General features: G+C 48.4%; 1 protein-coding gene across 1 annotated transcript in view; it reads left to right on the forward strand.

Moving 5' to 3' along the window:
* The first annotated feature begins 1,847 nt into the window (after positions 1-1,847).
* LOC126576161 (uncharacterized) overlaps positions 1,848-15,000 on the forward strand; it is a 16,958-nt gene continuing 3,805 nt past the window's right edge. The window contains exons 1-5 of the mRNA XM_050237323.1: positions 1,848-2,085; positions 3,384-4,796; positions 9,912-10,023; positions 12,052-12,218; positions 12,305-12,424. Of these exons, the coding sequence (XP_050093280.1) occupies positions 1,848-2,085; positions 3,384-4,796; positions 9,912-10,023; positions 12,052-12,218; positions 12,305-12,424 (2,050 nt within the window). The remainder of the gene's footprint in view (positions 2,086-3,383; positions 4,797-9,911; positions 10,024-12,051; positions 12,219-12,304; positions 12,425-15,000) is intronic.

The raw sequence follows: 15,000 nt of genomic DNA on the forward strand, positions 1-15,000 counted from the left end.
TTACGTAATTTGCTCACTGGAAATGAAATGAAACATGCCAACAATATCACCGGCACTAACCGCATACCGCGGCGCTCCCCCACACACATATCGAGCCCTCTCGAACAAGAATGTGTTCGTTGCGGTGGAACAAAGTTCGATGCAGCAGGAACAGCAGCGAGTAGGAGTAGCGTCATGCAACTTTTACATCGCCATCGCCACCAACAGATAGACCGATAGACAGCGACGCTCGACGAGTTATGCTGCCGGCCCGAGTGGTACACTGCTGTTGCTGTGGCTACTGAATGATGTATGTAGTTTTATTGTTATGCTCATTTTGTTTTATCCTGGGTGGGGTTTGTGAAACAGGAGCAACATCCATTGGGGTGCTGCCCTGGTGCTTGCAAAGACGGATGATTGGTTTGGTTCCGCTGCGTTTCTTTGCTAGCTCGCAACACTCTCTGCCAGCATCCGCTGTGGGGGCTAGTGTAGCCACCTCATTTGTAATGTAATGCCCTGCTACAGCTCACCACGTGAGGTCCACTAAGTGTTTTATTGCGATTGTTGCTGGCTGACCGGATAGCTCATTAAGGGGCGCAAAAGGTGAATTCGGGTCAGGTTCCTTTTTGAGGATTTTTTGTGGCAAACCCACTTCAGTGAATATTTTGTCTGAATGTCATGTTGTACTGCAACTTTTCTAGAATATGTGGTCGTAATTTGAGGAATACTTGCTCAAAACTACTGCTGCGGTATTAATTTCAGAAAAAGGTCTCTTCAAAAATGCAGTTTATCAGTTTTTTTAAATTTTGATAGCCTTTTGACGATGGAAAAAAGATGGGTTTTTTCGATTTTGTTGTTTCAAGCTAGTTTTACATAATTATTTTCAAAAAAGAATCAAATCTTTTTATAAAACTTTGACTGGGCTGAGACTTTGACTAGGTTTTGAGGAAAACTACCTTGTATGTAGCGTGATTTTTTTTAAACCCATATCTTTATCAGTTGTACTTATCCTTTCGAAAGATACGGCATGAATGTAGCCCCTTGAAGGCAGGGGTCAGTGTATCGCTTGGAATTGCCTTTTTCCGTTAGTCACAAGCAATCTAAAGCTCACGAGCTGAAGGGCTAGTTCGGTTCGATCGTTCGTCTTCGCTTCTCCACCACTTAAAGTGCCTCTATCGAGCATTGATTTATGCTGCCCAACTGTTTTGCTTCTTTCCTGTTTTCGGTTTTTCATCATCAATTTTTGTGTTGTTTTCATTTTTGCTCGCGCTCTCCCGTAGTTACAACCCGTCGGCCACACGTCATACCATCCATTCATTTCCACCTACCACCGGCCTGCCTGCCTGCCTTCGTAGCATTCATCATCGCGCGCGTGTCACCGGGGCGTTTGTCTCGCGCTAAATCCTCGCTCGTCACCCCCAAAAAACCCCACACTTCAAAGATCCTAATTTTATGGGGCGATTGGTGAGGAGAACCAAAAACGGGAGGGTCTGCTAGTGGCATTAGGTTTAGTACATGCGCGCCCACCCCTCCTCACCGAAAACAATAATTATTTTCCCGTGTTGAGAAAGGGAGTAACAGCAAGATGGCGTTTTACCTCAACCAACAAAAACGCGACCATTCGATGCTTAGATGCTTCTTCTCGAGCGCGGACTCTGCTATAACATTTTTCTCTTTAAACATCCCCCGACCCCTTACACATTCCCCGTCATCCCTGATTTCCGACCACTTCCACAACTTCTTTTAATGCTGCTACCACACGACGTCGACGTCGTCGCTGTCATCTGTCTGGCCGCGGGTATCGGTCGGATGTGTGATCCGCGCGTTCCGCATAACAATCACGCGCGTGTGGCCCATGTGCACAATGGATGGAATGGGCTGCAGGTGGTGGTGCTCGCAAGCGTGATCTGAACAATCTGTACCAAGTGATCTACTACGGTGACTCGCAGGTCGAGGTCGGCAAACCGTTCTCGATCTCGTGCATCATCAGCATCGCCAATCCGGTCGAATGGCACAAGGACGGCGAACCGATCCGGAAGCGTGCCAGCAACATACGCCACGGCAAGGACGAACACAGCTACATCGAGAGCGAAATGGGGATCGCAGGTAATTTGGTGGCCGGCTGCGAGTACGTTGATGCTGCGTAATGATGCTGCGATCGTGTAGCTAAAGATCGAGTGAGGATGAGGCATTTGTAATTAGAATTCGCGCGTAAGAAATGCGGCTAGTGGTGGTCTTCACACTTATTAGAAACCGATCCAGACTCGAGCTCGTGTCAAATTCTATGGCGCGACAAAAACGCGATCATGGGACCGATTCCACGCGGCTTTCGAAGCGTTCATGTAGTATTACATCTAGGTCGTTCGCCTTAGTTGATCACTAGGATACACACGTTAGTCGGGTCACGTGGCGACCTTCAAGTTCTTTATTAATCGAATAGAACTAGAGCGCTGTAAAATGCATGCTAGAATGATACTAAATACTCTTCATAATCATCATCACCATCATGATCATTACCATTATAAGCAGCTCGTATAGTATTGGGAGTAAAACATTAATTCTTGTCGATTTATTATAAATGATATAACTTTCTAAGTATTAATTTTTCAACTTTACGCTTATGAAGCATTACGATACAATGTTCAAAGCATCATTTTTTCATCAACTGATGAAGTATTTTTGGGGGTATATTTTTTCATGATAAAGAAAGAAAAAAATTAAAAAAACGAGCTTTCAAAATGTATCGCTTGAAAAAAAAGCAGTTCTGTCGATACGGCATCTGAGTACCACTGGAAAGATGAGTGAAAATAGTTGCTAATGATCAACTTCACTTTCCTTAAGCTAGTCATATGTTCAATCATTTTAATTAAACCACAATCGTTGAATAGAAACGGCATGAATTAATTCATACACCTAGGTTAGATTAATAAGATTGAACAGCAGATCGTCTGTACAGCAGATCAAAATAGCTAGTTTGCAAGAGGTAGCGCCCAGCTAATAAATAAATTAGCAGCAGTTCGTGTTCGGCGTACATACGATTCCCAATTCGTCTATACTGATGGCCCTGGGTCGAATGATTGAATTGTCATCGAAACACGAGCGCGCATCTTGGTTAAAATGGAGAAAGTTTACGCCACATACACCATTCCACTTAGCGATAGAGTGCGCGCGCGCGCGCTGTAGAGCCGCCACCAACACCACCACCAACTCCACATTCATTGTAAAGACTCGCTTGCCATACGCACACCCGCCCTCTGGTGGTCCAGAGGAGAATGGTAGTAGGCTTGACAAATAGTAGAGCCCGCGGAGAAGATAGTGTGTATTATGTATGCTTAAGAGTGCTTGGTTTCCCGGGACCAAATTGATCCAAACCCGATTCTCTCTTCCGGGCGACGGGGTGGCAGGCAATCGGGATAAGATCGAGGCGTCGATCAGCGTGCAGCGTGCGCTACCGAAGCACCAGGGCAAGTATCAGTGTAATGCGCTGTACAAGAACTACCACCAGCTGTACGTGCTGCGCAATGGATCGCTGCTCGGTGGCTCAAGCCACGGTGGCGGAGAGCGAAAACACGAGGTAGAACCAGCGATCGTCGCTCCATTCGTTCCATTGTCACCGGCGCACGGTGGTGGCGCTACGGTACGATCTACGCTGATGGCCCCGCTATCGATCGAGCATCACCACTTCACGACCGCCGTGGCACTAGCGCCGGGCCCCATCGATCGTCAGGATGGGCCGGAGGAGGAGGAGGAGGAGGAGGAGGAAGCGGATGAGGTTGTGGTGGTTGCGCCCCAACCACCGGCACCACCATCGAAAGCAGGCCACAGTCCACATCACCATCGTCAGCAGGCAGCCAACTCGCCGGCACCTGGCGTGACCGAGCGAGGTGGCACTACCGGGGGTATTGGCCACCGGCAGCACCATGGTTCGGACAAGAAACCGGTCATCACGCAACCGCAACCACCGTACACTCCCGCCAAGGAGGACTCAAAGCGCTTCGTCAGCCAAAAGACGACGGTCGATCAACCGGACGAGCCTCGGCGCGGAGAGGAAACGGTGGTGAGCGCTGGTGGCGGTGGCAAGGTGATGACGGTGGTGGCGCACGGTAGCGGCAAGATACACCCGGCGACCGGGCGCGGTCAGCAACGTCCACCACCACCGCCACTGATCGAAGCTCGAGAGGACGTCGATGAGGACGAGGACGAGGAAGAAGAAGACGGTGGAGTATCGGGCGTTGGCGGAGTCGCGGACATTGACCACCGTGGGGAGATCCGCGAGGAGCAGGAAGTGGACGAGGAGGACCTCACCGAGCAAGAGACGACGCTGATCGTGATCGACGGAAAGCCACTCTCGATCGAGGAAGATAACATCGAGCGGTTGATCCAGAACAAAAGTGACATCAGCGGCATCATACGGGTGGAGTCCAGTCTCGAGGAGGAGATGGCCGAAGGACTGCTTGGTGTACCAAAACGGGCGGGTGCTGCAGCCTCATTGCCCACGGACATCGCCACCGGCGGCCATTCGACGGCCATTGCTGTCGGTAGTAGTACGGCACTCGCCACCATCCTCACCACCACCACCACAATGCCACCAACAACACTAACAACAACAGCAACAACAACGACCGCAACCTCTGCAACCGCCACCGCGCAAGATAATGGCGCCACCACCCATCACCGCACTCACCATCATCAACACGAGCATCATACAACGCTCAAAGCAGCAGCAGCAGCAACTACCACAACCACCACTACCACCACCTCTACCACTTCCACCTCCACCATTACCACAACTGTCGCTACCACTACCGCGGCTGCCGGTGAGGATACCACACACAACAAAAAAAAAACTCGTTGCTCTCTTTTTGTTCTCTCTTGTCTTGCGCCATTTTCCTCTTTTTCTTCTTCCTTTGGTTCCGTTCGTTCCGATCCTGGGCAGCAGAAGTCGTACTGTTGTGTGATCCACAACAACAACAAACGACAACAACAAAAAAACGACAGGATAAAAGCAAAACAAAACAAAATGGATGATAATTTGTGCTAGCTCGCTAAAGTCTATTGTTGTTCAGTTAAGGCTTTAGGCTTTTTTCCGCGCAACACAGTTTCTGTTTTTGTTTTTTTTTTTCTGCCTATCTCCCGATTCGCTCGAGCGTCCTTTGTTTTGCTCCGTTGTGCCGTTGTTGCAAATTATCGTTTCCTTGAAGTGTTCACCCGATTGGCATATAAGCAGCAGCAGAGTATGGGAGGGCTCTAGATGATCCAGATGGTAGAAACGGGGGATGTTCGAGTGTTTGCTTCAATTTCAAACTCTACTCCTGTTGGTCCACTGTTTCCCTTTTTTCCCCCGCATTTATTGGTTGTTCGTTCTTTGCTTCTTATTTCGTTGCTCTTGTTCCGTTGTTTCGGTGTGGTTCTTTACACTTTCCTATTCCACTTAGTTTCGCTTAGTTCCTAGTGGTTGCGGTTCTGTTGCGTTCTCGTTAACTTCACGATAGTTTGTGAATGCGCACGTGTTACCGTCTATGTGTGAAGTAGATTATACACGTGAGCTTAGAAACGTTTGATTGTTGTTATTGAGATGGCTTGAGAGGCAAACGGTTTTTCATGTATTTTTATCGCTTCTTTTTTTATATTACAATAATTTTGTACTTTGATCTTTTCTTTATCCAGTTTTGCTTTTCTATTTATTCCTCCTTTTCTCCCTTCTTCGGTGATAATCCAATTGTTTCCCAAAAACCGAATCCTTTTTATTCTAGGAAAGAGAGCCCATATCCTTTCCTGGCAGATTTAACTCTAGTTGTTAATCGATTTGATTATCAAGTCTTGTAATTTAAGTTAGGCCTACGCTAGTTCAGCTACTTGTTGGTACTGTATGTTTTAAGCTTTCCATCAAATCGAATAAAGCGATTTTTTTTACATAATCCTTTCTTCTTCTTATTCTTCTCGTTTGCTTTACCGTTTGTTATGAGAACCTCGTTAGCCTTTTGTTTCGTTTGTTGTTTTCTGGTAATACACACACCTCTATCGCTCTCTTTTTAAAAAATATTTCAACATATCACGCAAGAAGGATGGTAACAAACGCGTTTGGTTGACTTGCGGTCCCCTTTTACATTCGCTTATCCCATTCCCAGTAGTAGCAACAGCACGTATTCGCGCAGGGAAAGAGATAATATTTTGCACTTCTTCTCTCGGGCCGTACATCCCGTACATTTGTGAAGAAGGGCTGTTGTCGCGGTTATGCGCTAGAAGAAAATGGTGATTTTCCGGGCCGTGAATCAATTTGAATGTTCATTAGCATACCGCGGAGGCCCCGCATTTGCAAAAGCGGCGGGGACCGACTACACGCATGTCACGGTCCACTTGATCGTAAAACACAAGCCCTCTCTCTCTCTCTCTCTCTCTCTCTCTGCCTTCCTACCCTTTTATTCCCTCCTGTAAGAGGGAACAGGTGTGCGTGCTGCTGTTGTGTGTTCTCGGAATGGAAGCGTGTGCGTAAGGGGGCGGGAAAAAAAGGATAGCTCACCTTTGGATTCGTCCGCTCGAAAGGTGTCAAGAGACCAGCGAGTGGGCGCGCTGGTTCGGCATTCAACAGCGTCGCCGGGCCTTATGGCCCGAGAGGAACCCTTAGCATCGTCGCGAACCTGTTGACTGCCCGGAACAGCAGAGACGTGTTCACGTGCAAAACCGCGTCGTGCTCGCATCGAAACATTAGCATAATTAGGTCAACACACGCTGCTTTCCCCGATGAGCCAGCGCGTTCTGACGGCCCGCGTGTGTGCGTTTGCATGATTCTCCTTCACCTCCACCACCCCTACCTCTTCTGCGCCTCTCTCTCTCTCCACCCCCTTCCCCCCGGGGCTATCACGCAAATGGTGATAAGAAATGGAGCGCGGACGGTGGTGCAAAACTGTTCACAATTATGGGCCGCACGAGTGGTGCATAGCATTAACTGTGGTCGTCCGGTGTCGCGAGCGAGCCGCGTCGAAGAAGTCATTATCATAAATATTGCACGAACGGGTGGAGGGGAGCACAACACAACACCCTTTTACCACCACCCCTGTAGTTCGATCCCTAAAACCGCCGCGTGTCGTGTGTTGTGCTGTCAGTTTTAATTGCGACACGCTACGCCCGGTCCCGGCCCGCTAGGTGTGTGATTGAAGCATCGTTTCCTATGCTCGGTCGGCGCAGCAGTATAATCAGTCGCACTCGGAGTGTACTCGGAGTGCTCCGGAGAGTTCGAGAGTTCATTGCGTTGCTTGCGTTGCGCTCATTGATTTGACAAACATGCACACGGGGCATGTGAGATACGAGGCCTAGAGTATGGATTCCTCTTTACATTTCCCATTCACAGCACAGAAAGCTTAACTCATACGCGTTCTCGTCCGTAGCGATTCCATGGAGCGATGCAAAAGCACATGTTAGTTTAGAACAACGTCGGGAATAATGAGACGCGTAATCCGACACCTTCGACTGGCAGACAGCACAGCACACGCAGCAGCAGCTGCTTCCTCGTCTTTTCATCTCCTACCACTCCGCCAACGCACATTCCTTTTGGGGTTGTAAAAATGGCGTGCGCAGCTGTGGACCATGCGGAGAAGCCGTGGTGTTCACTGTTTCCGTCTCAGGTCCCGTTGTGCGGCAGTTCCTGTGTTCTTTGATGTTTGCTCTCGCTGCTGCTGCTGCTGCTGTTGCTGTTCCTTTGCTATCCTCCCCCGGAGTGGTGACCGCTAGCACCAGGCGTTACGTCTTCGATCGATGCGCGAACCAAAGACCGCGAGCGTACACGAGCAACCCTTTTGAACCCTGCTGGCTGGCCGGCCGTTCCTAACCAGCTTCGTCCGGTTTGTCCGGCTTGGGATTCCGTTGGTGTCTGACTCCCGTTACCGGATATTGTTGAAATGGTTTTAAAATGCCGACAACCTGCCGGCCGGTCAGGTCGCGCGAGGCACGCATCGGACAGACCGATCGCGTTCGTAACTGATATCTGGCCCACTTTTTGCCCACTGTTTGGTTAACAAAGGAAGAGGACATTGTAGCGGGTGTAACCCAGGGCCAAGGGTCAATGTTTGTTCCCGCGGGCTCTTTGGCACAACACGCGCGAACGAGCGCTTCACGATGAAGTCCGTTGACGTTGACCATTTAATGGCCACCACCGCGATGTGGAGCCGATCAGGTAGAAACGGAGAGGCGAATGACATTGTTTTGAACGACGAGTTGAGTTGACGAGACCAGGCCAATAACCAGTTAAATGGCCCAAAAATTCAACAACCAACCCCCTCCCCGTTCATTTTTCACCCCATTCCATGCGCTCTTTCCCCTTTTTACGCCCAAGCTGCGGCTGCAGCGCTGAGCCGGTGTAAACAACGGCAAATTAAATATTTATTAATTTTATAAATATCCTCCCCGCGCGGTAACACCAGATCCACACTCCTCACGCACACCTACACCTACAGCTTCGCACTGTCTAGCGTTGTGTGTTTTTGGATCATCTAAAACCTCTCGTCCATCGACGGCGGTGGGCCGCCAACCGACGAGACGACGACGCCAAATTAAAAGCCAGATGACTGCGGTTTTCATTAAATAATCATCGCGTTCCCATGCCGCGTCTCGTACCAGCTCGTCGCTCGTCTTGGTTCACTCTAGTCGGGACAGAGTCGGGCAGTAAAGCTCGGTCCATTTCCTCCCCCGTGGTCGGGGGGGAGGGGGTGCGTAATCTCGAGTAAACCCCCCTATTGGGGGGAGGGTTGTGCATCTGGTTGTTTGGTTGCTGGGATCTCTGGGTGGTAGATGGGGTGCTGGATGCTCTCGCTGGCCAGCTCTGGCCGCGTGCACACGTACGTATTGTGTCCCTTACTCCATTCACCCTGCCCAGCACTGTCTGTCTGTCTTTTGGTGCTCAAAAATTAAGACAAAGATAGAAACGGAACAGGTGCTCGGTCTGTCCTCCTGTTCTGGGCATTTCGGAGCAAGAGCATGGGCCGCGTGGAATGTGGAGTGGTGCCAGAGTAGACCAGCCCACTACCATAAACCAGCGGGTTGATGGCTCAATCGTAGGCGGTAGCGCGGTGCTGGATGCCACTAAAGCCGGAGGGGATGGCCAACTGCCGAATTGTCCCGATGTTGCGTACCGGACATCCGTAACAGATTTCGGTTTCGAACGGATATTAACTTTTGTGCCGCCGCTAGAAGTGTTATGTGAGTTCCGGAAGGCCTAGCATCCCTCCCTCAACCCCCTGTTGCTCTGTGACCAGTTTCGATTCGGCTTCGCACGAACCCATTAAGCTATATCTATTATTTAGAATGAATTTTCATTCCTTTAGTCAAACGCGGGTAGGGAAGAACTGTTTTTTTACTAGTTTTGCTTCGCCGATTGTATGTGTGATTTGATGATAATAGTGCGTTTGAAGCGGATCCACCGTTCATCTCTCTTTTTTACAGCAGCTTCCTGCTGTCGCTATATTACGTTCTATCTCCCGTTTCCGTTTCCTTCCGTGTCCGCTGTGCTCTGCTCGATTGCACCTCGTTTTTTTCGCATGCACTTTTCCCGTTCGTCCGTTTTTAGTTTTCTGCTCGGAATTTTATTTCTTCTTTTTCAGAGCATAAAGCAGTACAGGCACTTTTCCTTTTTTCCATTTCCCTGTTTTCTATTCTCCTGTTCCCGTTTTTCTCGCTTCTCTTCACTCCTTCTCTTTTTCTCTCTTTCTCTCTCTTTATCCGTACCACTCTTTACTGTATGGCTTGTTTCCGACTCCGTTCCTTCCGTTTCTTTTCCTTTTTTTTAATTTTCCACCCGCCTCGACTCCCCTTTCACGAACCGAAGTTTTGTTGAAAGGGGTGTGCCCGGTTGGGACCGTCCACTTGCTCCCGATGATTCAATTATGCGCGATGCGGTGTACTAATAGCCTGTTTCTGTGCTTTGTGTTCTCCACTTTCAGATGTTCTGAAGCCTACCTACGACGATGCCTCCAAAAGACTAAAATATTTCGATATAGGAAAGGCGTTGACGCTCGGGTGTGATGTTACACAGGATGGTTTGGAGTTAAGTTGGTAAGTGTCCCGTTCGTAAGCTCAGTCGTACACTAAGATCGCACACAACATTAACGACAGGCAGAGCGCTGGTTACGGTAGTTTGATTACCTCGAGCGTCTTTCATGACAGTGTCGCCTCGACATTGAATGCTGTTAGAAGGAATCAACGTGAAGGCCACAAAAAAATCTTCTTGGCACACGCCACACAGACACAGAGACACACATTCCATAAATTCGATCAACTCGTCGCTCTTATCTGCCTGCCTTTAAGGTTGCGGATCGTATTGTGATGCGGTTCCTTGCATCATCAGCAGCAGCAGCAGCAGCACCAAAGGATTGCAACTGGAGTGCAAAATTCGTTTCCCCACTCAAGCAGATTCTGCAGACTCATGTGTGCCCCGTACGGAGCACCAGATGGCCATTAATATTTATCAAGCTTCCTTCGGCCCCCTCTCTCCCTGCAAGGCGCTAAACGGGTTCATCATCTGCTTTCTATTCTTATTCTGCATTCAATAACATCCCCCTTCTTTCAAGTGATGGCTTCCTCCGGCATCATCGGCATCTTGCCCTTTGAGAATATTGATTTTTACCATTCAAAATGATACACGCGTCACACAGTGTGGTTGAGTGTGTTCTCGGTTGCCTTCTCTGGCTCTCGTGTTCAGATTAATCTTTTAAAATCCGCCACCACGTGCCGGAGCACAAGCACATTGTTGAGGTCGGCCTCCTTCTGGCCCCTCCCGTGTGCGCTCGGTGTCGCGCAGCCAGCAACCAGCATTCGGTTACAAACGGTTTTTTGGGGTGAATACCGAAACGAACCGCGTGCTTGAGTCAACAACACGCTCTCGCTCTCTGTCTCTTTCTCTCTCTCTCTCTCCCTCGTCAGTCATCGAGCGAAGAATCGAGCACCAGGCGCCCCCATCGATGGAGGAGCGGTCGGAGCAATAAAAAATTCAAAACATAATCCCACTGCCGCGACGTCCGCTGTCTGTCGCTACAATATTGATGCAACAAGATTATTGAGATCTTTTCGCGCTCCTCACGCGGGCGGGGTTTTAAATGAAAATAAAACCGAAGGAACCCAACGGCAAAAGGAAAAGCAGCGCGAGGGAGAGAGAGAGAGGGGAGGAATGGTTGGAACGCAAACATCTCATTAACACCGAACCACCACCAACACCACCACCACGGGTGTGCACGCCCGCGCTGACGTCAGAGAGATGAGGAGGACGATTTTCAACCGAAGAACAGCGAAGATCTCTCCATTCCTTTTTTTTTCTTTTTCGTTTGTTAGCGCTGCTTCTGCTGGTGCTGGTGGTTTGCTCGCATGAATGGCTTCTCAGACACTAACTTTTGTTGCGCGCCTTCGTCGCAAAGCTAAACCGGGAGGCAAAATGTGGACACGGCGAAGGGGCAATAATTTTCTTCCCGCTCTTTTTCCCCCTTCCGTGCTCCGGTGTGACCGGGCAGGAACTTGACCTAAATAATTTCCTGCAATAATCCGGCTGTCGTCGGAAGTAACGATGACGCTTTCGTGCTCTTCGATCTACCCCGCCCTGCAACCTGCGACTCTCGAGGCATCAGTTATTTTATTTCAGTTTTTCCAGTTTTTGCATTCCACAGTTCGAAGAGCAGCTTAAGAAGGGCTACTGAAAACTTTGAACAAAGAAAGATTATCTTTCGAATATCTTTGCCGCCCCGCGTTTACCGAGGGCCATCGGGAATTGCCGATACTTTACCATTCCGGTAAAGCGGGTTCGAAAGGTTCAACCAACCATTCTGACGTCAGCAGACAGCATAGGATAGCAACGGTGCTACCTTAGGTTAATTAAAGATGTTGCTCAACTTTTCCCCCCTTATGCCAGGGGAAGTGCAGGCAGATGCCATAATGTTGCGCGTAGTTTGTGTGAAAATTTACGAGATGGAGAAGGAAAAAGCGTCTTCACGCAAGCAATAACATCTGTGCTATGTCTGCGCAAGAACATAACCTTTCGCGTTCCGCCAATTCCTACTAATCGATTTTATTTCTTTGTAATTGTGTCGGTTTCAGGTTAAAAGACGGTAAAAATGTAAGTGAAGTCGAGTCGCTGAAGGGTCGCTTCAATCTGATCCCGGCGGAACGGAAGTTCATCATCACCCGGACAGTGGAGAGCGATGCCGGCGAGTACACGTGTAGCGTGCCCAAGCTGAATCAATCCCGAAACATTACCGTAGTTGGTAAGCAGAGCTGCTGGTGGCCATCATATCCATACCATCATCCTTTATTGGCTAAATTGTTGTGCGGTTTACTTTTCTACTTGCAGCAAATGTTCTTGTTAAATTTGAAAGCACAGAAGTAGGCAAAACCAACATTGTGGAGGGCGAGAAGCTATCGCTTCACTGTATAGCCTATGGTTCGGAACCGAGGATCACCTGGATAATCGGTAAGTGATCGTTCGGAAATCAACTCGCGGGTTTGCTCGCTCACTACAACGCTTCCCTTCCACAACACATTAAACACACGCGGATGATACGTATAGCGTGTGGTGAACATACGTTTAAAAACAACTTCTCAGAATCCCGCTGAAAACCAACGAACCGAGAGTTTCCGAAAGATGATGAGCTATGCGAAAGAACCCATCTCCGGGTGTACCCATCAAAGACCGCTGCCGTAGTCGCCACGTTTGGATTGGACGGTGCTTTTCGGTTCTTTTTTTTTTTATTTTGCCGCGGCACAACCATAAATTTGTCGCGCATCGTTGATGATTTAAAAATAATGGCCCCGAACTCCCGCCGAAATGGTTGTGCTAATTGCAATCTTCAAGGCCGGCGGTCTGAGTGGCAGTGTTGCTTGCCGCTGCTAGCCTTCAGACGACGCAAAAAAGGAGTGTTTCGACGGTTCACCGCTTATGCTATGATGATTTCAATCTTGCACGTTATAATTTTAAAATCGTAAACACGGAACTGCAATAAAGAGGCATCAGTGGACTGATTAGCTAGCTCTTTCACGATTTCACCGTTCCTTCGATTGGAGTCTGGTAGAATTCCTTTAGCAACACAAACACAAACTGTAGTTCATCGTTTTGTGCTTTTCTTCCTTAAACTTCACTCACCACAGGGTTCTTCTGTCTGTGCGTTGAGTCCATTATCTGTATTTTGTCTTCGCAATATGACACAGTTTTTCCTTACGGTAATCTCTCCCAAAGGCCATTGCCAATCGGGTTGCTTCCGTGATAGGCGATAGAACGAAGGGCTTCACAATGCAGGGAACGTTTCGGATCGAGAGGCGAGGTGAACAGAGAGACTCTTCGTTGCTCACGCTCCAAGCGAAAAACGGGCTTCTCGTAGTTTCACCTTGAAAGCATCATATTGTCACTATTTTTATGCTGGAGCTGTATGGAGAGGTGAGCTGTGGTCTCACTTGCGCGGGCATATGGCTTAAATGGGGACACCGAAAGCGAGACGGTTGAAGAGGCGATGAGATGTGTACGAGTTGAGTGGTTTTTGAGCACAGCAGCAGTCCCCATGGCATCGCCGTTCTGCTTCGGATCGACAATATTGAGGGGCTATAGCGATAGGTGTGCAGCAACATGGGGAATAGGGATGGAGTTTTTTTGGACGAAAATATTCGTCGCCGTGGCCCTATTAATAGGACACACAAACGATATCTGCTCGATCTCATCAGCATTATCAGCTTAATTTAAAATTTATTTTTAATACATCGCGTTCTCTCTGTCCCACACATAGTGCGACGTGTGATTGTGTCTCTTGATGCTTTTTGTGTACCCTCGTGGGTTGGTCTTGTGTTCAGAAGAGCAGGAAGAGATATGCCGTGTCATAAGAGATTTTCTTGTCTTTCTCTCCCTGAACTTGAATCGCGTCACGTTATTTTGGAACGAGGAATGGGGACAAGCTGAACCAATCAGCAACCCCTTTTGCTGTCTACAAATCCTTCGTGCTCTTCGTTGTGCGTTTTTAAAAATTAAATTGTTGTTTTTTTTCTCTTTCTCCAAAAACACGAGACAACTTGTCAATCCACTTGTAAGAGAGTGCTTAACCATATCATAAAAAAGCCATATCAATGTCATTTGCTCTGTGGCAAGCTAATGACCCAATGCTGATTCGAAACACATCAGGCGCGTATTTCGATCCGATTAATCATTAATGGTATGAACAAATAAACATATCCGCCTGCCTTCCACCATCATTAGCTAGGGAACCGACCTTCTTATTTCAACTCCCTACATCGTCATCATCATCATCCGTCAGAAGATTAACGTCGTTCTTCCGTATGATTGACGTGTACTGCATGATGGAACTGATGCTGCTTACCCACAACTGCACCCCCGTGGCTGCCACCAATTTCTGCTCCAATTCAAGCACGACGCATCATAAAATCGATTGAATTTATGTTTTTATTTAGAAATCCAGCTCACTCACGCGCGTATTGATTCAGTGAGAGTGAGGAACATCGTGCGATTGTGTGTTGCCGAGCAGGTCTAGTAGTTTCACCGTCGCTGCGACGTCGACGGTTCTGTATGTGACCTCGTGTGGTTTGCCATTCGAGGCAGCAGCCACCAGGGCAGCCGGAATTTAGTGCAAATTTTGTTTATGGCACAGGGCGTACATTTTAAATACAGGAAAACACTCACACATACACACAAACTGTCTACCTTTCCACATTCCCTCTACAATTCACCATCCAAGTCTGAGACATAAACATCGGGCCGTGATGTTTGGTGTGGTTAGGTCGTTGAGGCGGTGCTCTAGTGAAACACCACGCAGCAGATAAATATTTACTACCCTGTCAGCGACGAGTATGACAACTTTCGTCGCCGTACCACGCGCGCTGGTATGTGCTGCGCCCTAGAGATATTTCTTTCGGCATCAGGATTCTGCCTAACCGCACACATATCACACGTGTCGTTGGAATCTGTACCTGCCTCGTCTGTTTGCTTTGGGGCAATTATTTGTTTTTTTTATTATCATGTATTTCAATTGTATGCATGTTATTTTGCAG

Source organism: Anopheles aquasalis, chromosome 2 (genome assembly GCF_943734665.1).
Source record: "Anopheles aquasalis chromosome 2, idAnoAquaMG_Q_19, whole genome shotgun sequence".
Lineage (NCBI taxonomy): Eukaryota > Metazoa > Arthropoda > Insecta > Diptera > Culicidae > Anopheles > Anopheles aquasalis.